At 32.2% G+C, this 21,850-nt stretch overlaps 2 protein-coding genes across 9 annotated transcripts; both read left to right on the top strand.

The window, feature by feature from the left end:
• The first annotated feature begins 3,662 nt into the window (after nt 1–3,662).
• On the top strand, nt 3,663–13,724 carry LOC107415998 (probable disease resistance protein At4g27220). Of its 8 annotated transcripts, XR_007240450.2 has the most exons (10): nt 3,664–3,945; nt 5,851–8,731; nt 8,808–9,215; nt 9,686–10,099; nt 10,196–10,672; nt 10,962–11,750; nt 12,076–12,452; nt 12,547–12,626; nt 13,326–13,407; nt 13,516–13,724. XR_007240450.2 is itself a non-coding variant. In XM_060816861.1 (7 exons), exons 2-6 carry the CDS (start codon nt 5,918–5,920, stop codon nt 11,736–11,738), a joined length of 4,890 nt encoding a protein of 1,629 aa, XP_060672844.1. In that variant the 5' UTR covers nt 3,664–3,945; nt 5,851–5,917; the 3' UTR covers nt 11,739–11,750; nt 12,033–12,083. The 8 variants fall into 8 exon arrangements, 1 of the variants encoding a protein (XP_060672844.1); XR_007240447.2 differs by having other exon boundaries at nt 12,076–12,626; XR_007240449.2 differs by having other exon boundaries at nt 12,080–12,626.
• A 4,003-nt stretch (nt 13,725–17,727) lies between these two features.
• Nucleotides 17,728–21,564, top strand: LOC107415989 (uncharacterized). Its single transcript, XM_016024440.3, has 6 exons — nt 17,728–17,976; nt 18,232–18,333; nt 19,198–19,426; nt 19,736–19,824; nt 20,460–20,567; nt 21,192–21,564. The coding sequence occupies exons 1-6, from the start codon at nt 17,803–17,805 to the stop codon at nt 21,351–21,353; spliced, it is 864 nt and encodes a 287-aa protein (XP_015879926.2). The 5' UTR covers nt 17,728–17,802; the 3' UTR covers nt 21,354–21,564.
• The last annotated feature ends 286 nt before the right edge of the window (nt 21,565–21,850 follow it).

The following is a 21,850-nucleotide window of genomic DNA, read 5'->3' on the forward strand; positions in this document are numbered from 1 at the left end:
TATGGTATCGCATGCACCCACCTTATCCCATTAATTCTGATCAAAATTCATCAATTTCCCCATATTTTTTATGGAAAGTTTGAATTTCTTGAATATATTTATTATCTTGTCATTTTTGTATTTTCGGTTTTTGTTATTTTGATCAACATTTTTTTCCCAAATCGATCTAAATAACAGAAATTTATAAAATTTTAGATTGATCTGGTGAATTCTAAGGTAGAAACATATATAGAGGAAACAAAATATGTACAAACAATAGAAAACTAGCCTAGCTGAATTGTATTATGTGGTGAATTTTAAGTAGTAACATATATTTTTCAATATATTTATAAAGTAAATATTAAATTCTCTTTTTCTAAAATATTTTAACCTGGTGAGCTTTGGTAGAGTCACTATTTCATAACAAACTCTGATCACTATTGTTGGCACAGCCTCTCTTAATTAAAATACCCTTCATAGATGTTGGTCACTAGTTAACAATAACAATAACAATGATAGGTTATCTGTATCTATTTTTTTTTTTTTTTTCAATAAATCTAACTAACAAGATGGATGTGAGCCAGTTAGAGATCATGGCTTATGAAATACACTCCTAATTTTGTATTTTATTAATGTAGTTTAGTTGATTTTGAATTAATTGTATTTTTGTATGCTACAGTTGAAGAAAAATCCATTTTAGTAATGTGTCATCTGTTATAAAAGGCGGATCTAAGAATTAGGAATAGGACGAATATGTATTTTGCAATTTGCTCCTCATTTGTTTTACCAATGTGAAATTGAAATGTAGGGAATTAGTGTTGTCTGTTAAGTTTGTAACAAAGTGTCATTATTGGAGATTAATATTGTTTTTCAGCCTCCAGGTTGACTGTAGGTTCTTCATCATTGTGAGTTGCTTCTGTTATTTCATTTAGGTGGAATCTCTTCTCTTCGTTTTATGATTTTGGATCTATCAATTTGAAATCAATTGGTATAAATTTTTTTCCCATATGCTTTCAGGATGTGATAAATGACATCTTATGGGAATTAATATCCATGATGGTCTTCATGATGGCTGTTATATAAAGGTGGATATGAAGAATCAATGTTGGAAACAATGCAAAGGACCATCTTTCATGAAGACCTGAGGAGCTGAATCATCAACTAGGAAAGAAGTTGCATGGATCTTCTAAATTCATTGATAGCAGGAGATGTCACTGGACTACGATATCAAGTGAATAAATTTTTTTCTTATAAACTAGTGATTAGCATAAGTGTGAGTAGCCATCAAATTAACCGATGCCAATTAACCAATACAAAATGGTATTACCCACATGAAAAGAAAGATTGGTAATAGAAAGAGATACCGATCAGAAATAGAGAATCGGATTCAAAACATCAGAATCAATTAAGAACACGGAGAAGCAGGAAAAAAAAAAAATTGCCACTACCTATATTTGTTTAATGGAAAAAAGAAAAAAAAAAAAAAAAGAAGATGACCAAGAAAAGAAACCAGTCAACACTGATAATCTTAGATAAAATGAGGATTAAGAATGTACTTGGAATTTTAAAGAAAGATAATTGAAAACAAAATAATTTGAGAAGCTAGCGTTTCATATGCAAACCAACAGATTTGAAAAGTTATATTTTTTGCCTTTAAATTTAAAACATTCCAATTTAGACTTTTAAGTTACCAATTTGTTGCATTTCCGTTCATTTGAATTTTTAACAAATATATGGTAGTTAGCAATTATAGGGCATTAAAATGATTTTTTTTTTGAAAAATAAAATTTTTAAATTACAATAAATTAAACCTACAAGGTCTAAATCGCAATGAATTGTATTATAATATTTATTAAATTTGATAAAACTATTAATAGTGCTAACAAAAAGAATTCAATTGAAAAAAAATGCAAAAAAAATTAAAATGTTATAAAATTAAAGATTGAAAGTATAACTTTTCCAAATTATAAAATGCTACTAAAGTGTAACTTATAGACTTAACAAGCACAACAATATATTTCCAAACCGTCAAATGAGGTTGTTTTTAGTGATAAGCCACACTTTTAAGATTGTGAGTTCAAATTATACATGCTTAATTTATAATATTGCTAACCATAAATAGAGATGAGTTAATTGGGTTTGGTAGATTATAGTTATAAATAAGGAATTAACCTTTTATTTCTTTCTTTCCTTTTTTTTTTTTTTTTGTGTTTTGGCTAAATAAACAAACAGTTTATCTCATAACAAATATAAGAACGAGAAAGTCAAGCTTTTGCCTCAAAGACTGACTGTTTCTGGTCAATGGTGTGGACAGCCATGGCTTTCAAGTCTTCCGAGTCTTCCCATCAATGGTGTGGATCGCCAATTTATTTTCTTTTTTATTTTTAACTTTTCGCATTTTAAAGGTTATTCAGGAAAAAAAAAAGAGAGAGAGAGATAGACACCGAACAATATTATATAACAATGAATTAAATTATTATTTCATTAATTTATAGTATAGCTAATCACATATAGAGATTAATTAATTGTTTATAAGTGTTTAGTATTTTCTTCAAACACCAAACAGATTTGATTGTCTCTTTTAATCCATGATCCTGCCACTCTAAATAAGATTAGAGAAAAAGATAATAATTGCAAATAATAAAATATTAAAATGGTGAAAATAATATATTGCACGAAAATATGAATCTAATGAAAATCAAGCAAATGTAAAGATTGTACTTCAGATTCCTATGTTCTTTTTTTGCATAAGGGACTTCAAAACAATTTTTTTTTTTTTTGTTTTTGAGAAAAATTAAAATGACAAATAATAGAAATGACATGAAAATGACAATGGATTTATTAGATTGAAAAATAAAATAAGTGAAGAAATTCTCATGACAAGATAATAATAGTTTTATAGAATTTAAAGGAGATGCAAATGAAATTACTTAAGATTAAAATAATAAGATTCATTGGTGTAGAAAAGATAATAATTGAAGATGTAGAGAATAATGAAATGACAATAAATAAAAAAGTGGGGAAACAACAATAGATCTACTAATCAAAATAAAATGAATTAAAGAGTTTTAACAAACTTTAATGCTAAGAACTTAAGGAAAGATTAAACCAATTGCTCTAGAAAGATTCATTATTACAAAAATATACTTTAAGCCTTGGTCAAACCTTCAATCCCTGTAATTAATTAATAATTTACAATAATTGTTTATTATTATTGTTATTATTATCATTATTATTATTAAATAGTAATAGTAATAATAAAAATGGTAAAAATAAGGTCCAAAGAAGAAATTATAATTATAAACAAATAATTAATCTTTTTTTGGCTGAACAAACAAATAATTAATCTTATAACAAATATAAGAAGGAAACCACCAAACATTTGCATCAAAGACTTTATCTACTAGTTCTAGTTGATGGTATGGACCACTACTGACTTTTAAGTCTTCCAATCAATGGTATGGCCAGCTAATTACCGTTTGAACAGGTATTTGTAGAGTTAATTTGGTAAATAATAATGTTTACTAGTAAGTCCAAAATTAATCAATTGGCACCAATTGGCGACATTTTTATTTTTTTTTCAATGTTCTGGCCACCACAAATTTTTCGCCAACAATATCAGTTGGCGACTTTTTATCTTTTTATTATTATTTTATTTGTCCAGTTGTCCCACCGATTTTTCATCAACAATATCTTTATGGTTCCATTTAATTCCTTTCAACTATGTAGCCAATATCAGACGACGGCCTACTGCTTAAGCATTTCCTCTGCTTTTCCTCTGCTTAAGCATTTCCTCTGTTAATTCCTCGTTTTTATTTATTGATCTCTGCTTGAAGCTTGCTTTGCTAAACTTCTCAACTCATAAAAAAAAAAAAAAAATTGCCCCTTCAAAACGAAAATTAAAGAAAAGCTGCAAACGGGCTTGCATACTCGATCGATTTGCTACTGGTGTTTATGAGAGATCAGGTATGTGATTAATTTTACTATCTTAAACACAGCGTCCTTCATTTTCATTTGGTTTAATACACTTCTCTACCTTTGGTTCCACTTCCATTCAATTGAAACTTTTATTCTTTTTGAACAATTTTCTTTCAATTGAATCGCTTTAATTAGTTTTCGGTTTGATTAATTCAATATAAGATTAAATTTTCAACTTGTTCTTTTTTAATCTTACCTCAGTTAAAATTTCTTTTACAACAATTTTTGTGTTTTTAAAACCAACAAATAGTTGTACCCCCCAAAAAAACAAAGGCCAAAAAATAATTTTTTTACTACGTGGTCAAAGTCGAACAAACCGTATGTACATGTTAATTAATTTTTGTATTTGTATTTGCTTTTATCTCTTACTTATTAACTGAATTCACTTTAAGACATGTAAATATGTATGTGTATATATATAGTACTATATAGTTCTATTAATTAAACTGATCATATATATATATATATATATATATTTGTGATAAACTTTCTTGGATAATAACAAATATTCAAGAATTTTTTTTCATAATTGATTGACAGCTATACATAAATAAGACATAAAACGCGATTTTTATTTCTTTAATGAAATAAGATTTTTGAAACTGATAATGATAAACAAACTTGTATTATAGCAGATAGAAAATTATACCAAAAACTAGATCTAAATCCTATAACTACAACAAAATTGACATCTAAAAAGATTTTTTTCATGAAAAGGCCTTTTGTTGGGTTATATGCGGAAACTATCTAAATCAAAGAGTGGGCAAGAATTAACTTGTAGCAATTGGTTCTAAAAGAAAGAAGGAAGAGCTAAAAGAGGAGAAATGAGGCATTAACCGCCAATCTTGGCTGTCACTTAGCCAAATACAAATCCAAATCCAGCTTATATTATCATAGCTTTCACAAATGTCAATATTACATAAATTTTATTTTTTGTTATTTGTATTTGCTTTTATCTCTTACTTATTAATTGAATTCACTATAAGAGTAATATACATATAGAGTTCTATAAATTAAACCGATCGTGTATATATATATATATATATTGATAAATGTTCTTGGAGAATGAAAAATATTCAAGAATTTTCTCATAATTGATTGACTAATATAAATAAATAATAGAGACATAAAACTCGATTTTTATTACTTTAATGAAATAAGATTTTTGAAACTATATACCAAAAACTGCAACAAAATTGACATCTAAAAAGAGATTTTTGTTGATGAAAAGGCCGTTCCTTTTGTTGGGTTATATGCGGAAAGTATCTAAATCAAAGAGTGGGCAAGAATTAACTTGGAGCAATCGGTTTCAAAAGACATTTAAAAAAAAAAAAAAAAAAAGAGCTAAAGGAGGAAAAATGAGGCATCAACCGCCATGCTTGGCTGTCACATAGCCAAATACAAACCCAAATCCAGCTTATGTTATCCTAGTTTTTACATGTGTCAATATTACATAAATTTTAGTTACTTAAGTAATCCACTTTTCATCGCCTTGCATGGCTAGATAGTATATAGATTTTTCATGCTTAATTAAATACCAAGTCACTTTAGCCAATAGAAATTTTAATTCAACATTAAGTAATCTTGAAAATTTGCCGTCATCACCAAAATTATAAATTACTTTTTCATTTTTTAACACCTTTAACTATATGTTGGTTTTATAGAAACTTTAAGATATACGTTGTTGTTGGACAACAACGTTTATGTTGATCAACTTGAACTCATAAAAGTTAGAACCTTGATATAAGACTTGTGCATTGAAAAGAATTAATTTATACTAAAAAATACAAAAATTTTCCCTTTTAGTTTCAGAAAGAAAAGTGTTAACATAACGTATATATTGAAAAAAATAATAATAATAATAATAATAATTAATTTGGATATGACTTACAGCTTGCAGGAACCAAAAGAAAAAGAAGGAGAATACTTGGGAGCAGTAAGTAGTAATCAAGCAGTGGCCATGGAGTTTCTTGCTGCAATTGGTGGTTCAATTGTTGGAAAAATTGCCAAGTCTACTATTGAACCAATTGGCCGCCGGTTTGGTTACCTCTTTTACTTCGAATCCAATATCAGCAATCTCAAAACACAATTTCAACATCTGAAGGATACCAAACAAGATTTACAAAACACCCTTGATTTGGCAACAAGAAGAGGTGAAGAAATTAAACAAAGCGTCAAGAATTGGTTGATCCAAGCAGATAGCATCTCTGAAATGGTAGAAAGCTTTCTAAGTGATGAAGGCCAATCGAATACAGGGTGTTCCATTAAGTGTTTTCCCAATTTGGTGCTACGTCATCGACTCAGCCGGAGAGCCAAGAAGATGGCTCAGTCTGTTGTTGAAATCAAAGAAGCCGCCGGCAAATTCGATAAGGTTTCCAAAGTTTCAATTCCACAGAACATTATCGAAACCAAAGGCTACATGGTTTTTGACACAAGAAATTCCATTTTGAAAGGGATTATGGAAGCACTTCGAAATAATGATATCAGAATGATTGGAGTGTGGGGCATGCCAGGTGTGGGCAAAACCACACTTGGTAAAGAAGTTGCGAAACGTGCCTTGGAAGCCAAGTTATTCAATGATGCCGTTGAGGTTGCGGTATCTGCATCTCCGAAACTTGAAAAGATTCAACAAGATATTGCAGACAGACTTGGTTTGGACTTCCATGCGAAAGGTGTACAGGCCAGAGCACTTCATTTAAGACATCGACTAAGGACCGAAGAAAAATTCCTTATAATTCTAGATGATGTCTGGATGAAGCTAGACTTACTTGAGATCGGAATATGTTTAGAGGATGATCAGAAGGGATGCAAGATATTGCTAACCTCAAGATCTCAAAGTGTGTTAGAAGATGATATGGGTGTGGATCCGGGCAACAATTTCAAAGTTGAACTTTTGTCAGATAGTGAAGCATGGACTTGGTTTTCAAAGATAGTAGGTGATAGCGTGTTATCAGATGAAAATTCTGATGAGTTCAAAGATTTGGCAACTCAAATTGTGGATAAATGTGCATGCTTACCACTTATGATCATAACAGTTGCTCATGCTTTGAAAAACAAAGGAATACACCATTGGAAGGATGCATTGACACGTCTTCAGATGTCCTCCGTGGATGAAGCTATATATACAAGTGTAAAACTAAGTTTTGATATTTTGAAAAAGGAAGAAGCAAGGAGGATATTGTTGTTCTGTAGTTTATATGGAGAAGATGAGGAAATATCAATCAACGAGTTGCTGGATTTGTGTGTGGGATGGGGTTTGTTCAAACATGTCCATACTCTTGAAAAGGCAAGAAACAGGTTGCAGACATTGCTGGATGAACTAATATCGCATTGTTTGTTGTTGAAAAGTAAAGATTCAGTGAAGATGCATGATGTCATTCGCGATGTTGGAATAACAATTGCTGCGTCGGAAGATTTCAAAATGTATAATATCAGAAGTAATGATGAGCTAACGGAGTATCTAGATGACAACAACAAACTCAAAGACTCCATTGCAATTTCACTTGGTCCCAGTTATGATGATGAATGTCTACCGTCGAGATTGAATTGTCCAGAACTCCTCTTGCTTTTGATGAAGGGAAGAGAATATTCTTCACTTCCAGACAACTTTTTTGAAGAAACGAAAAAGCTGAAAATTTTATATCTATATTCTCTACGTTTGAAACCATTGCCTTCTTCCTTCTGTTGCCTTAAAAATCTTCAGGCATTGCATTTGGTTGGAGCAGTTGAACTAGGAGACATACACTTGATTGGAGAGCTAAAGAAATTAAAAGTTCTTGACCTTAGACGATCCAAAATGAAGCAACTGCCAGAGCAAATAGGACAATTGACTTGTTTATGTAAGTTGGATTTGAGTCGTTGTTACAATCTCCAAGTGGTCCCACCGCATGTGATATCGAGATTGGTAAATTTAGAAGAGTTGAAAATGATAGAAAGCTTTAGGAATTGGAAGGCAGAAGGACTAGTCGATGATGAAAATAGAACTAATGCCAGCCTTAGTGAGATAAAGAAGTTGATTAAGTTGACTTCTTTATATTTGGAGATACCACATGTCAACATGCTGCCTAAAGACTTGTTTAGTACAAAATTGGAAAGATATTACATAAGTTTAGGAGATTGCTATGTATACAGCATGGATGGTTCAAGAGGATTGAAACTCAACTTGGAATTAGAAACAAGCAGTTTGTTAAAGGAGCGTGGTTTTCAAATGCTGTTGAAAAGGTCAGAATATTTGCATATAAATAAATTTAATGGTTTGAAAAACATTGTTTGTGAATTAGATAAGATCGGTGGTCTTGCACATTTGAAAGCTCTCAAAGTCCATGGTAATGATAAAATCCAATACATGATTGACTGCTTATCAATGGAGACCAACCATATTTCTCATGATAGTGTCTTACCAAGTTTAGAGAGATTTTCATTTAATACGGTGGACAACTTAGAAGAGATATGCCATGGGCAACTCAGAGGCGCAATGTCACTTGGAAAATTAAGAAAGGCCGAGGTTGTGTCGTGTAATAAATTGAAGAATCTGTTACCATTCTCCATTGCCAAAAGGCTTGAGGAAATTAAAGTGTGGTACTGCTCCATGATGGAAGAGATAGTTACATCTGAAAGAGTAAAAGATGCTATAAACTCTGAAGCCGTGGATAGAATTGAGTTTCCTAATCTTAAGCGTATGGAACTTGACCATCTACCACAGCTTACTCGATTTTGCGCGGAGTGTGACACAAGTGGTACCCCCGATCAAGGCCACACACTTTTCAACCAAAAGGTACCAACACTTTACTAGTCCTTCCATATGGAAATTAGCTTTAATATTTGCAATTAATTAATCAAGTAATTTACAGGTTGCTCTTCCCAGCTTACAAGTCTTGGATTTGAAATCGCTGCAATTGAAAAGGATATGGGCAGACCAACTTTGGCAAACATGTTACCTGCAGAATTTAAGAGAGTTGTCTGTTCGATGGTGCTATAGTTTAAAGTATCTGTTATCATTTGCTATGGCTAGGAGCCTTGTACAACTTGAGGAGTTAGTTGTGTATGGGTGTAAGGGCATGAAAGAGATAATAATCATAAAGGAACCAACAGTCACCTTTGACGATTCTGATGAATTAGAGATAATGGAGCTTCCTAAACTAAAGCGTATAAGACTTGATGATCTACCCAAGCTTATTCAATTCTGCTCGCAGTCTCAAGGCCAAGGGAGCAAGCAGCTAATGTTTTCAGATTCTACTTCAGCATTTTTCAACCAAGAGGTATATATATATATACAATTTTAAAAATGCTACTAAATTTTTTTTCCAGCATATTTATTAATCTTGTAGTTACTTTTACACACTTTTTTTAAATAAAAAATTTACTTATTTGAAAAATATATATTACAGATTTTAATAATGAATTGCAATAAGAGTACTCTGTATTATTGGATCAAACTTGTTTACCAAGTTTTTGTACCAACTAATTAATATGGCAAATAATGTGACTATATTTAATTGACTTATTATTTTGAATTTTATTAACCTATATATACTTTAAAATGTATAATATGCTATTAGTTTTGCAGCTGTAACGAAAAATAAATGGCATTATGGGAATTAGAGTACAGTGAATATTAATTTAAAATGCAATATTACCTTATATTTTTAATCTAATAAATATATACTTGTCGTTATAATATATACTTTTACTTGTCTTCCTTGTGACTTAAGACTTTTATAATTTACAGGTTGCCTTCCCTAGCTTAGAATACTTGAGTTTAAGAGGTCTTAGTCGTTCCATGAAAAGGGTATGGCCAAACCAGCTTCTGGTATCATCTAATTTAAGAACGTTTGATCTTGAGGGCTGCCATAGCATAAAGTATGTTTTACCATTTGCAATTGCCGAAAGCCTAGTACAGCTTAAGAAATTAAGTGTACGCAAATGTCTTGAGGTGGAAGTGATAATAATGCTAAAGGAACCAAAAGAAGAAGTTGAAAAGATTGATAAAAAGCTGCTCCCTAATCTGGAACATGTAGAGCTAAGAGATCTCCCAAATCTTGCAAGATTCTGCTCTATTGAAACTAATATATGTGCCCTTAATTTTATACGGAAAGTGTTGATAACTGATTGCCCAAAGCTGTGGTCTCCTCGTGATGAAAAGGCAAGTTAATCATCTCTCGATGTCCCAATCAATTATACTGATGAAAAGGCAAGTTAAATGACGTTAATATATATATGTGTCTAACTCTTACTGCAGGTTGAGTACTTTTCTGGTGGCCTGGACATGTCTTCTCTTAATTCTGTACAACAAAGAGTGCCATATGATCTTCTTGTGCCTAATTTAACGACCAAGTTGACATTGTACGCCTGTAATAATGTAGAGAATCTATTATCAGCATCGGTGACTAAAAGTTTTGTGCATCTCAGAACCCTGCAAGTAAGTGACTGTGAGCTGTTGAAAGAGGTAGTATTCACAGAAGAGTCTGGAGATGGAATAAGGTCCCACAAGATTTGTTTCCCAGCATTGAAAATTCTTAGGCTTTCCCATCTAACGAACATCGAAAAGTTTTGTGCAGGAGATCACATCGAATGTCTGTTTTTGGAATCGTTGGAAATAAAAGGTTGTCCTAAACTCAGCACATTCATCTCCCGTTCTACAGATCACAAAGCAGTACCCGAAGAAACGGACATGGATTCAGTGGCTACGCAACCAGCTCTATTCAACAACCAGAAGGTGACTTTTTTCTTTTTCTTTTTCTTTATTTATTTATTTATTTTTTTGGTTGTTGGGGGGGGGGCGCTTAATTCCATACTAATTATTACCTCTGTTTATCTAAATGGTTAACAGTATTTCTTTTGGTAATTACTTTTATTAAATTGTTCATAATTCAAGATTAGCGTCAATAATTTGATAATCGTGATTCATGTTAGATTTATTTAATTTGATCATTGTCGATACTCCAAATCAAAATCTGACACGTATATAACTTTCTTTTGGCCTACGTACTGCATGGATATTGAAGATTACACTTCCGAAATTGAGAATTATGGTGCTGGAGAGGTGCAATTCGATAATTGAGATATGGCATGTAGATGATACTAAAGACAGAGGCCAACAGAGTGCAAGATCAAGATCAGCAATATTCCAGAGTTTGGAATTTCTACAAGTATCTGAATGTGGGAGTTTAAACAAGTTATTAGAGGCTAATTCCTCTGTGAGTTTTGAAAATTTGACAGATCTTAAGGTGTTAAAATGTAATAGAATGGAATATTTATTAAGCCCCTCAGCGGCTAAAACTCTGGTACAACTCGAAAAGATGGGCGTATCTGAATGCGAAGCAATGAAAGGGATAATTGCACCATCATCATCATCAGAAGCTGATCATGATGACGATAAGCTTTTTATTGCTAGTTTTGATAATTTGGAAGTTCTGGTGCTCGATTCCTTACCCAGCCTCACAAGCTTCCACGTGGGAAAATGTGCATTGGAATTTCCAAAACTGAGCCCCGTAGTTGTAGCTGGGAATTGCCCTGAGCTGCGGAGTTTCTGTGGTCATGGAAGTACCATAACCACCCCTAAACTCACGACATTTGTCAGAAAAAGAACTGAACCATTTAGGGATTTATATACATGGATTGAAGATACTGATACCCAAATTACAATACATGATTATTGGTTCAAGTCGCTTACTCTTGATTTAGAAACGGACGACAAGATAGAGCTGCAGGAGGAGGGTGGCAGTATTGATATTAATACCACCATTCAACAGTTCTGGGAGAATTACCATCCACAAAAGTAACATCAACACCAGGTATACACCTTTTAATTAAATTTCTCTAAATATTTTACTTGTTAAGCTTGATTTTCTCAAAATTTTCTTTTCTTTTCTTTTCTCTTGTTTCTGTTCCCTTGTAATGCTTCTATAATTCACACTATACCATTTATGTGTGTGTGTGTGTATATATATATATATTTCTTTTCTTTTCTTTTCTTTTTTTTTCCCTGTATCTTTTATATATATATATATATATATATATTTCTTTTCTTTTCTTTTCTTTTCTTTTTTTTCCCTGTATCTTTCTTTTTCCCCAAGGAAGAGGAAGTGACTATGATGTGTATCTTTCTTTTTCCCCAAGGAAGAAGAGGAAGTGACTATGATGTGTATCTTTCTTTTTCCCCAAGGAAGAGGAAACGAAACGGGAAGTGGAGAGACACCAGAGGATTGCTCTTGCTAAGTCAGACAAATCGGAAGAAAAACATGCTAGTAGTTACCTGAAACTACAGATGAGTGAGGCTGAAGCTCAGAAGAATTATCTGTTTGAGAAGTTAAAGCTTCAAGATAGTTCACGGGCATCACAAAACAGTGGTGGGGTGACCCTTCATAGATTCCAATCTCAGGAGAGATACTACCGGATCCTAAGAGTACCGTGACATTTGTTATCATAAAAAACTAGAAATTTAGGCTTTTTTTTTAATTGAAGAATAAAACAACTGCATTGCATTTTCAGAGAAGGTTTCTTTCTGCTCCCATTTTGATTTTGTGCTATTGTGTTTTGTCACCATATTATCTTCATCAATTTTTTTTCGAATTTTCTCTTACTTGCAAGACTCTGGGACCAAAATTAAACAGAAGCACAAGGGATTACATACTGGTTTTGCTGTTGGCATTCATATAGAAGAGACCAAGGTACGTATGTGATTTATATTCAAAAAACAAAAATAAAAAATTATACTTGAGTTCCTTATAGCTAGCTTCCTTCCTGCCATTTGCGTAATGCAATTTATTTGTTAATTTCTATGTTAAATATATCCATCATGTCAACTTTCTAATGCACTTTTTTTTTTTCCCTTTCTTTTTTCTCCTTATTGTTTTGGCCAATTGAGTATAATGGTCTGTCAAAGAACCCATTTTATTATTTTGTTTTCACATAATTTTTAGAATTATGAATGAAAAAATGGCAATTAGAATTTCATTTCTTATCTATGTGCCTTTAATTTTATCGCTATTCATTTCATATAACCAAAAAAAAAGAAACCCATTTTATTCTTTGGAAATAAATCTAAAAATAAAATAATAAAATAGGTTGTCATCATCTTTTTGGATTTTCATTATCAAGAAAAGGATCTCTTTGCTGCTTTTTTCCCAAACATAATTTTCTTTCCAGTTGTTTGATTAATATCTTTTGTGTGTAGCATTCGATTCTTATTTATTTCTTGTTATTTCTTTTACCTTTTAGTTTTCTTCATTCGCACTCCATCAATTATCTCTTTTAAGGCAGATATATATATATATATATATATATATATACACTTTTATAATTAGTTGAGAAGTCTCCTGACAGTTTATTTCTTGGTTACTGTAAAAAAAATTTCTTCGTACATGCAGGGTTCTTTGTGTCTTTTGCTAAGATTTTTCATCTTCCAAGAACTGAAAAGGAAAGGACCAACTGCACAACATTTCGTAGCAGGTTTCCGCCTGCAGCTCTGCTCCTATTTTTGGTTTTGTTACTGTCACCAAACCATCTTCACCATCAATTTTGATTAATCTAATTTTCTTTTACTTGGCAACACTCCAGGACGAAAATTGAAGAGGAGCCGATCAAGAAGGATTGCATATCGCTATATATTTAATTATTGGAAAAATATATATTTTATATATTTTTTAATGATAAATTACAATAAAAGTACTCTACAGTAATGGATCAAACTTGTTCAGCAAATTTTTGTACCAATTAATTAATATGACAAATAATGTGATAATATTTTATTAGCTTCTTATATTGAATTTCATTTAGTTATATATACTTTATAATTTATAATTTGCTATTAGTTTTGTACCTTATAATTTATGATATGCTATTAGTTTTGAAGCTGTAAAAAAAAATAATAATAAATGGTATTCTGGGGATTACATTACAGTGAATATAAATTTAAAGTGTATTATTACTTTCGATTGTTAATTTAATAAATATATACCTTTTACAAGTCTTCCTTATGACTTAAGACTTTTGAATTTACAGGTTGCCTTCCCTACCTTAGAATACTTGGATTTATGGAAACTAACCTCCATCAAAAGAATATGGCCAAACCAGCTTCCAGAACATCTAAGCTGCAAAATTTAAGAACGTTGGGTGTCAGGTGTCGCAACAGCTTAAAGTATGTTTTACCATTTGCAGTTACCGAAAGCCTTGTGCAGCTTAAGAAGTTAAGTGTTAGTGAATGTCAAGAGCTGGAAGAGATAATAATGATAAAGGAACCAAAAGAAGAAGTTGAAAAGATTGATAAAAAGCTGCTCCCTTAACTGGAAAATTTAGAGCTTGGCGATCTCCCAAATTTTGCATGATGCTGCTCTATTGAAACTAATATCATCTGTGGCCTTAACCTTAAACCGGAAGTGCACATAAGAAAATGCTTAAAGCTTTGGTGTACAAGTGCTGAGAAAAAAGAAGATAAGATATGAACTTGCAATAGAAGATCAATATGTGATTTCCTTGTGATGAAGAGGCAAGTTTAATTAGTTACTGTCCTTGTCATGAATTATACTGACAGATTGTTTTCACTTTAATTTGCTAGGATTTTATTTGATATATATATATATATGACATTAAAAAAAAAAAAAAATAGATGTTCTCTAACTCTTACAACAGCAGGTTGAATACCTTTTTTGTGGCTTGGAGATGTCTTCTCTTAGTTCTGTACAACAAAGAATACCATATGTTTCACTTGTGCCTAATTTAACTACGAAGTTGGAAGTGCACCACTATCATAAAGTAGAGAATCTATTATCAGCATTTATGGCTAAAAGTTTTGTGCAGGAGATCACATAGAATGTCTGTTTTTGGAGAGCTTGAAATATAAAAGATTGTCCTAAACTTAGCACATTCGTCTCCAGCTCTATAGATCGCAAAGCAGTACCTGAAGAGACAGACATGGATTCAGGGGGGTAGACAACCGGCTCTATTCAATATCCAGAAGATGACTTTTTTTTTTTTTTTTTTTGGGGCATATTTATACTCGTTACAACAGCTGCTTGTTCCAAATAGATAAAAGTATTAATGGTTTGGTTATTAGTTATTAAATTGCCCACATATAATAAATGATCATTAATTGTAAATAATTTGATATCCATGTTTCATAGTTAGTCCACATCATAATTAATGATCATTGTTAATAATTTGATAATCGACTTTCATAGTTACTCCAAATCAATATTCAATACTGACACGAATATAAATTTTTTTTATTATTTTTTTCTCCTTGCAAATTAATGTTACACTCCCTAAGTTGAGAATTTTGATATTGGAGAAGTGCAAATTCTGTCATTGAGATATGGGATGACGATGATACTAAAAACAGAGGCCAATAAAGTGCAGCAGCAGCTGGGAGATCAGGATCAGCATTCCAGAGTTTGGAATTTCTACATGTATTCGAATGTAGGAGGTTAAACAAGCTATTAGAGGGTAATTCCTCTGTGAGTTTTGAAAATTTGACAGTTCTGGAGGTGTCAAAATGTGATAGAATCCTCTGCAGCTAAAACTCTGGTACTTCTGCAAAGGATGGGCGTATCGAAATGCCAAGCAATGAAATAGATAATTGCATCATCATCATCACCATCAGAAGCTGATCATGATGATGATAAGCTTCTTATTTGCTAGTTTTGATAATTTGGAACTTCTGGTGCTCGAGTCCTTACCCAGCCTCACAAGCTTCAACATGGGAAATTGTGCTATGCAATTTCCAAAACTGAGTCGTGTAGTTGTTGCTGGGAATCGCCCTGAGCTGCGTAGTTTCTGTGGTCATGGAAGTACCATAACCACACCTAAACTCACAACATTTGTCAGAAGAAGAACTCCAACATATAGGAATATATATGCAGGGTTAGAACATACAGATAGCCAAATTATAATACATGATAGATGGTTGGACTCGTTTGCCGCTGATGCTGAAGCGGACGACAAGATAGAGCTGCTGGAGGAGGAGTGTAGCAATATTAATATTAACACCACCATACAAGAATTTTGGGAGAATCACCTTGCACAAAACTAACATCAGTCGTTCCAACACCAGATATAAACCTTTTAATTTAATTTCTCTAAATATTTTACTTGTTAAGCTTGATTTTCTCAAATTTTTTCTTTTCTTTCCTTTTTGTTCCCTTGAACTAGTACAATTCACTGTACCATTTATTATTATTTGTTTTTTTTTCCTATGACTAAATGATGTTAAAAAATAAAAAATAATTTAAAATTTTGGTGATGTGGCAATTTTTCAAGCTTACTTAATGTTGAAATAAAATTTCTTTTGACTAAGATGAGATGGTATTTACTTAAGCATGAAGAGTCCATGTATTAAAAAATAATTTATAATTTTGGTGATGTGTTGAAATAAAATTTCTATTGACTAAGATGAGATGGTATTTACTTAAGCATGAAGAGTCCATGTATTATCTAGAACACCCGGATTGCAATATGAGGAGGTGATGGAAAGTAGATTACTTAAGCAATAAGAATTTATATAATATTGATATATGCGAAAGCTAGGATGAACATGAGCTGGACTTGTATTTGTATTTGACCAAACATGGCAACTTATTTGACCAAACATGGCACCTTATAAATAAGCTATGTACCCAGCATATATTGAATTAATAGGAGAGCAATAGATATTAATGTGCATCCATTTCTCTTCCTTTAGCTCTTCCCTTTTTCTTTCAAATCCGATTGCCCCCAAGTTAATTCTTCCCCACTCTTTGATTTAAATAGCTTCTATATAACCCAATATGTATTTCTCTTTCCCTTCATTTTTATATTTAATTTATATATATATGTGTGAAAAATTGTATTATACTAGGCGAGGTCGTCGCTAGGCTTGTCATGTCCGTTGCATGTGTTATATATGCAGATATAACCGCTGAACAGGATTTTGAAGATTTGAAGAGCACTCATATGTTATATGCTTTGGTTTTATAACTTCAATTTGCAAATTGGAACAGACATTTGTGTGGCTGCACTGGGCCTCTTGTTGCAAAGTTAGGCTTTGGAAGCTCAGAAATAAATTTATTTGCTTGGAGTCGTTGTTTGGGGATTTTTACTATAATTTGTGGTTTTTTTCAATAGCTCTAATTGATAAGAGGGATGTAAAACAATTAGACATCATGATCTATGGAGGTGACTCTATTTGTATATTCCACTGATGTAACCTAGTTTTTTTTTTTTTTGGGTCAAGTTTAATTATTTTGAATTAATTGTATTTTAGTAATCTATACTTAAATAAAAATATATTTATTTCATCTGGTGTAAGAGGTTACAATCTAAATTCTTGATTTAATCATCAATTGATTCATATCTCTTTGTTTTATATATTTTTTGAGCATAAAATAGTCCTAGGCAAAATAGTCAAATGAAAGACCAAAATATTACAAGTTTCCACAGGAAGAAAAAATTTATTATTAAAAAAAAAAAAAATCATATTTTTGATCTTCTTCATCTTAAACAACTTATTATATGACGATTAACCTATGTTAATATTGTTACAAGAGTATGAATTTCTCATTTCTAATTTATCACATTTCAAAATAAAAGAACTGATAATGTCAAATTGATCATAAGGGTACGCTATTTACCCGGAAAAAAAAAAAAATTCATAAAAGTTAGTTTCGCACCCTGTATAATATGTATATATATATATATAATTCCCAATGATTGAATTGGTTGGAAATTAAAAGGTGTAATCTCAGTTTTGCCCTCCTGACTTGATAGACTCCCTATAAAAGGTAAGAGTCGGATCGGGTCGGGAGCCGTAGGCGGAGCCGTGAGTCAAATGAGGTTGTGCTGCACATTATTCCAAATTCAGAGAACCTGGAAATGGAAACAGGGGGAAATCATTCCTCAGAGAGAATGAAAATGGCGGGACACGAAGAAGAAGAAGAACACGCGGGTCCTACTTCTTCTTCTTCTTCCACAAAAACTTCAATTCAAACACGCCCTTCTCTCAAACCCAATCCTCTCTTCAATGACCGCCACAACTGGAAACGAAAGGTTCCTATTTTATTATCCTTTTTCTGTTTCTATGCACAAAACCCATCTTCCCAATCTATGTTTTTTCCTATTTGGGTTTCAAATTTCCAGTTTTTCTTCTTGGCCTTTTTGTCTTTGTATTTTGGGAAATCTCTCCCATAATAACCAGTTTGTATTTCTGTGTTAGCATTTTCAGTGTGTGAGATGGGGATTTGATCACTTGCTTTCTCATAATTTTGAAATTTATAAATTAATGCTGTTTTTTGTCTTTGTTAGCTGAGAGAAAACTGCTACAAAAGGGTCAGAGAAGACAGACGACGCTTGCTTTGGAAAGTGAGAATGATGCCCACTTCTCAATCTCTCCGTCTCAATTCAAAGGTTCTTTCTTTATTCCTTTTGTTATATGCATATATTATATTGTGATTGAATATGATGTTGTTGTTTTTTGATATTGTGATTGAATATGTTGTTGTTTTTTGATATTATTATTTTGTTCTAGTTGGACATATAGCTTAAGCAACATTGTTCCTAAAAGCTCAAGCTTATATGAACTAAATAGAGAAATGATTATAGAATTTAGCACTCCCCTTTCATGTGTTTGTGCCCTGCATTGTGGAACTGACTCCCAAAGTTTTTGCTCTAGGAATTAATGCTTGAAACTCTGATTTATTGAATCTGTGCTACAAGAGTTGGGATTGTGGTGCTTATGGAATTGTAACTGACTATAATCGTATTTTCTGGCAATCTAAAGGGATTTATATCAGAACATAGATGGGTTGCATGCAATTAGAGATTTAGTTGGTTGCCAATGGCCTTCAGAGAAAAGTAAGAAACTAAGCTATATAATAGTTTGGCTTATGAATTGTTTTGTTGTTTTAAGGTTTTGAAAATGTTGGTGGATCTGATTATTAGGAGTACACGATCAATATGCGTTTCTATATATTTGTTTCGGCAATATGAAACTCTAATGTAGGGAATTAGTCTTGTGTTTTTTAAGTTTGCGAGGAAAAGTCTTCATAACTGTCATTGGAGATTCTAAGTCTCTCGTTCTCTATTCTTCAATTCATACAGTTTTGTGATTAATTTCATCTCCAGGTTGATTGTATCTTTAATCATTGTGAGTTGCTTTTGTTTTTCAGATTAGATGGCATCTCTTCCTTTGTGAACTGGGTATATCAAATGTAAAATCAGTTTTTATATCCCATCATCCATTCAATCAAACTTTTTGTCCTCTGCTTTCAGGATATGATCAAATTTGCTTGTCAAAACATAGTTTCGGATGAACTGAAAAAATTGAAGGACCCTCCATTGAGTGACAGGTTGAAGATGTCAACTTCTGACTCTGATATCAATGACATATTATGGGAGTATGATGGTCTTCATGATGCTTATAAAGGTGAATGTGAAGAAATACTGTTAGAAATGCAAAGGATCTTCTATGAGGACCTGAGGGCTGAATCAACTGAAAAAGGTGAAATATGGTTGTTCTTTCTCAGTAATAAGTTATATTTGCGCTTTATTCATCAAAAAGAAGCTATGTGAAATCTTCTATTTTCACTTATTGCTGGAGATCTGAGGCTATCAAGTCATTGAAATTTTTTTTTATGTAATCAAGTAATCAGTAAAAGTTTTGAGTAGCTATAATTGTTATCATGTTATTTAAGGTTCCAGTTTTAGGGAGTTCATGGTTTAGATGATGCAGTTGCTTTAGGTTGTTCAATTGAAAAATTCATTATTCTTTTGAGCATCGATTTTCATTGTTCACTCTTGCTGCTTGCAGAACCAGACAATATTGAAACATGGCAAGATGAAGAAGATGAATACTTGGCTCATGCAGTCTATGAGCATATGCGATTAAATGATAAGCAGGTATGACACCAAAAGTATGAGTGTGTTTGTGCATTATTAATTAGCTTCACTTTTCTAAAGTTTGATTAGAACTCGGTATTTTATTTTTGTAATCTGAGACAGACAATCTATAACATTTTGGATAATACTGGTGTAGTTGTTGGCTATCTTCAAGAACTTTAAGAATTCATGTTTATTCTTATCCAGTTATCTATGTAATAAGTCATTTAAGGGAATTGATTGGAAAGAGCAACAGAAATGAGAGGGGTGTTATACAGTTAGGAAAATTGGGACTTGAGACATTTCCTATGGTCAATCATCTGAACTGAAGATTGTCCTATAAACATGATATTTGAAAGCTATGTTACATGGATGGGGCGCATTCTACATGTTTTATTAGTCTATATAATTTTAAGATATACACAGGGACTCACTGAAAAGGGTCCAAATTTTGGGAACAAGTACTTGAATATGAGATACGAAGGTATAAAGATTGAATGAACAAATAGAGAAAGTGGTATAATTTTTTGTGAATTCAAAAATGTTACTTCTTTCTTGGACATGCAAGGAACACGTTTTATTTTCCTTTTTCATTTACTTAAAATAGTATAAAACTTCCGGACATAGCTTTAATGGTCTTGTTTATTTAATGCAAGTTGCGAGAGGTAGTTTGGTGCCCAATTTGTAAGCAAGGAGAACTGCAAGAGAATTACCAACATATATATTGCACTCTTTGTGAACTTCAGCTCAACAAAGGCGATGAGGTGTTGCTCTCTACTTTCGTTATTTATGCTTGCAATTTATGCTAGTCTTTTCCTTTTTATGTATTTATTACATCACACTTGAATCATGACTCATAGTGCTTTTCAACTCACAAAATTCTGTCCCAAGTTGAAAGCATGTCCCTTGTCATACTCTGCTTGGTTTGGTAGTCAGAAAGAAATGAGAATTTGGTACCTGCATTGCTCTAGTCGTACTCTTCTCGTTATTTACAGATCCCAAACTTTATTGTGCTTTCATATCATGATAGTGGCAGTGCAGTGCCTATGTGACAATAGGTTGGTGCAGATAAGTTTTTGGGACAATGTCTCCTGCATTTTTATTTTTTTTCCCTACATTTTTTGCAGTATGAAAATTTTTATCATTCATGAGTATGAAAACTTGTATCATTCATTGGGGTGCAATACTGATGAATATTCTATGAATTATTATATATAGATTTAGGGTATTTTTATTGAATAAATGACCCTGAAAGCTCTTCTTCTTAATATTATCTCCATCAAATCTTTCCTGCCATGCACAATTTCCCGCTTTTTTATGTTGTTCCAAGCATAAGCCTGTTTTGTTGTGTTTTATCAATTGCTGCAATCTTTACTTCCACCTTTCAGGTTAACTTGGAACTACTGCGTGTCAGGCTAGCTGAACTTCATGCTGAACACTTTGGTCGTGGTTGTGGATCAAAGCCCAAGTTTTGCATCGAGTCTAGATTTGATTTAACTGCATTATATATTATTTGCTCGACTTGTAGTACATTTGAGGTAGTGATATAGTGTTCCCACATCATTTTTCCTTTTCTTAAAAGTTCTTGCATATTCCTTTTGGTATGAAATTGTTGGATCACGGTGCCATTTGAAAACTAAATTAACATCTCAAAATGCAAATATTGGAGCTAGTGACAAAATTCTTATGTCCTAGCCAAAAAAAAAAGAAAAATGATAATGAAATGTGAATGAATAATAGTCTAGTCGTATTTTTATAGCATTGTTGCCTTTGAATTCCTTACAAGTTAGTGTTATTGCATGGAACGTGGAAGTTAGTGCCTTGCCGAATTGTTATCCGCAATTAGGCAGAGGTTCTTTTAAGTCTTTCTTCCTTGCAAATTTAAGGCCACATTAGATGACGTTTGCTAAAGGATTTGAGTAGGGATTCCATGTTAAGGTTGATATATTTTTCACCTGTCTTGCATTGAAGACGGAGAGAAGCTTTAAACCTGAGGTCCGATATTTTACTTTTACATGCTTGTAAAGCGAAAACATTCACATCAGCT

This window comes from Ziziphus jujuba, chromosome 4, assembly GCF_031755915.1.
Source record: "Ziziphus jujuba cultivar Dongzao chromosome 4, ASM3175591v1".
NCBI lineage: Eukaryota > Viridiplantae > Streptophyta > Magnoliopsida > Rosales > Rhamnaceae > Ziziphus > Ziziphus jujuba.

Excerpts from the sequence above, each read along its gene's own strand:
- LOC107415989 (XM_016024440.3), top strand. The coding sequence starts at position 17,803 with ATGGAAACAGGGGGAAATCATTCCTCAGAGAGAATGAAAATGGCGGGA. Across the intron at positions 19,825-20,459 it reads TGCGATTAAATGATAAGCAG|TTGCGAGAGGTAGTTTGGTG; the intron begins GTATGACACCAA and ends ATTTAATGCAAG. Across the intron at positions 20,568-21,191 it reads AGCTCAACAAAGGCGATGAG|GTTAACTTGGAACTACTGCG; the intron begins GTGTTGCTCTCT and ends TCCACCTTTCAG.
- LOC107415998 (XM_060816861.1), top strand. The coding sequence starts at position 5,918 with ATGGAGTTTCTTGCTGCAATTGGTGGTTCAATTGTTGGAAAAATTGCC. Across the intron at positions 9,216-9,685 it reads CAGCATTTTTCAACCAAGAG|GTTGCCTTCCCTAGCTTAGA; the intron begins GTATATATATAT and ends TATAATTTACAG. Across the intron at positions 10,100-10,195 it reads GGTCTCCTCGTGATGAAAAG|GTTGAGTACTTTTCTGGTGG; the intron begins GCAAGTTAATCA and ends CTCTTACTGCAG.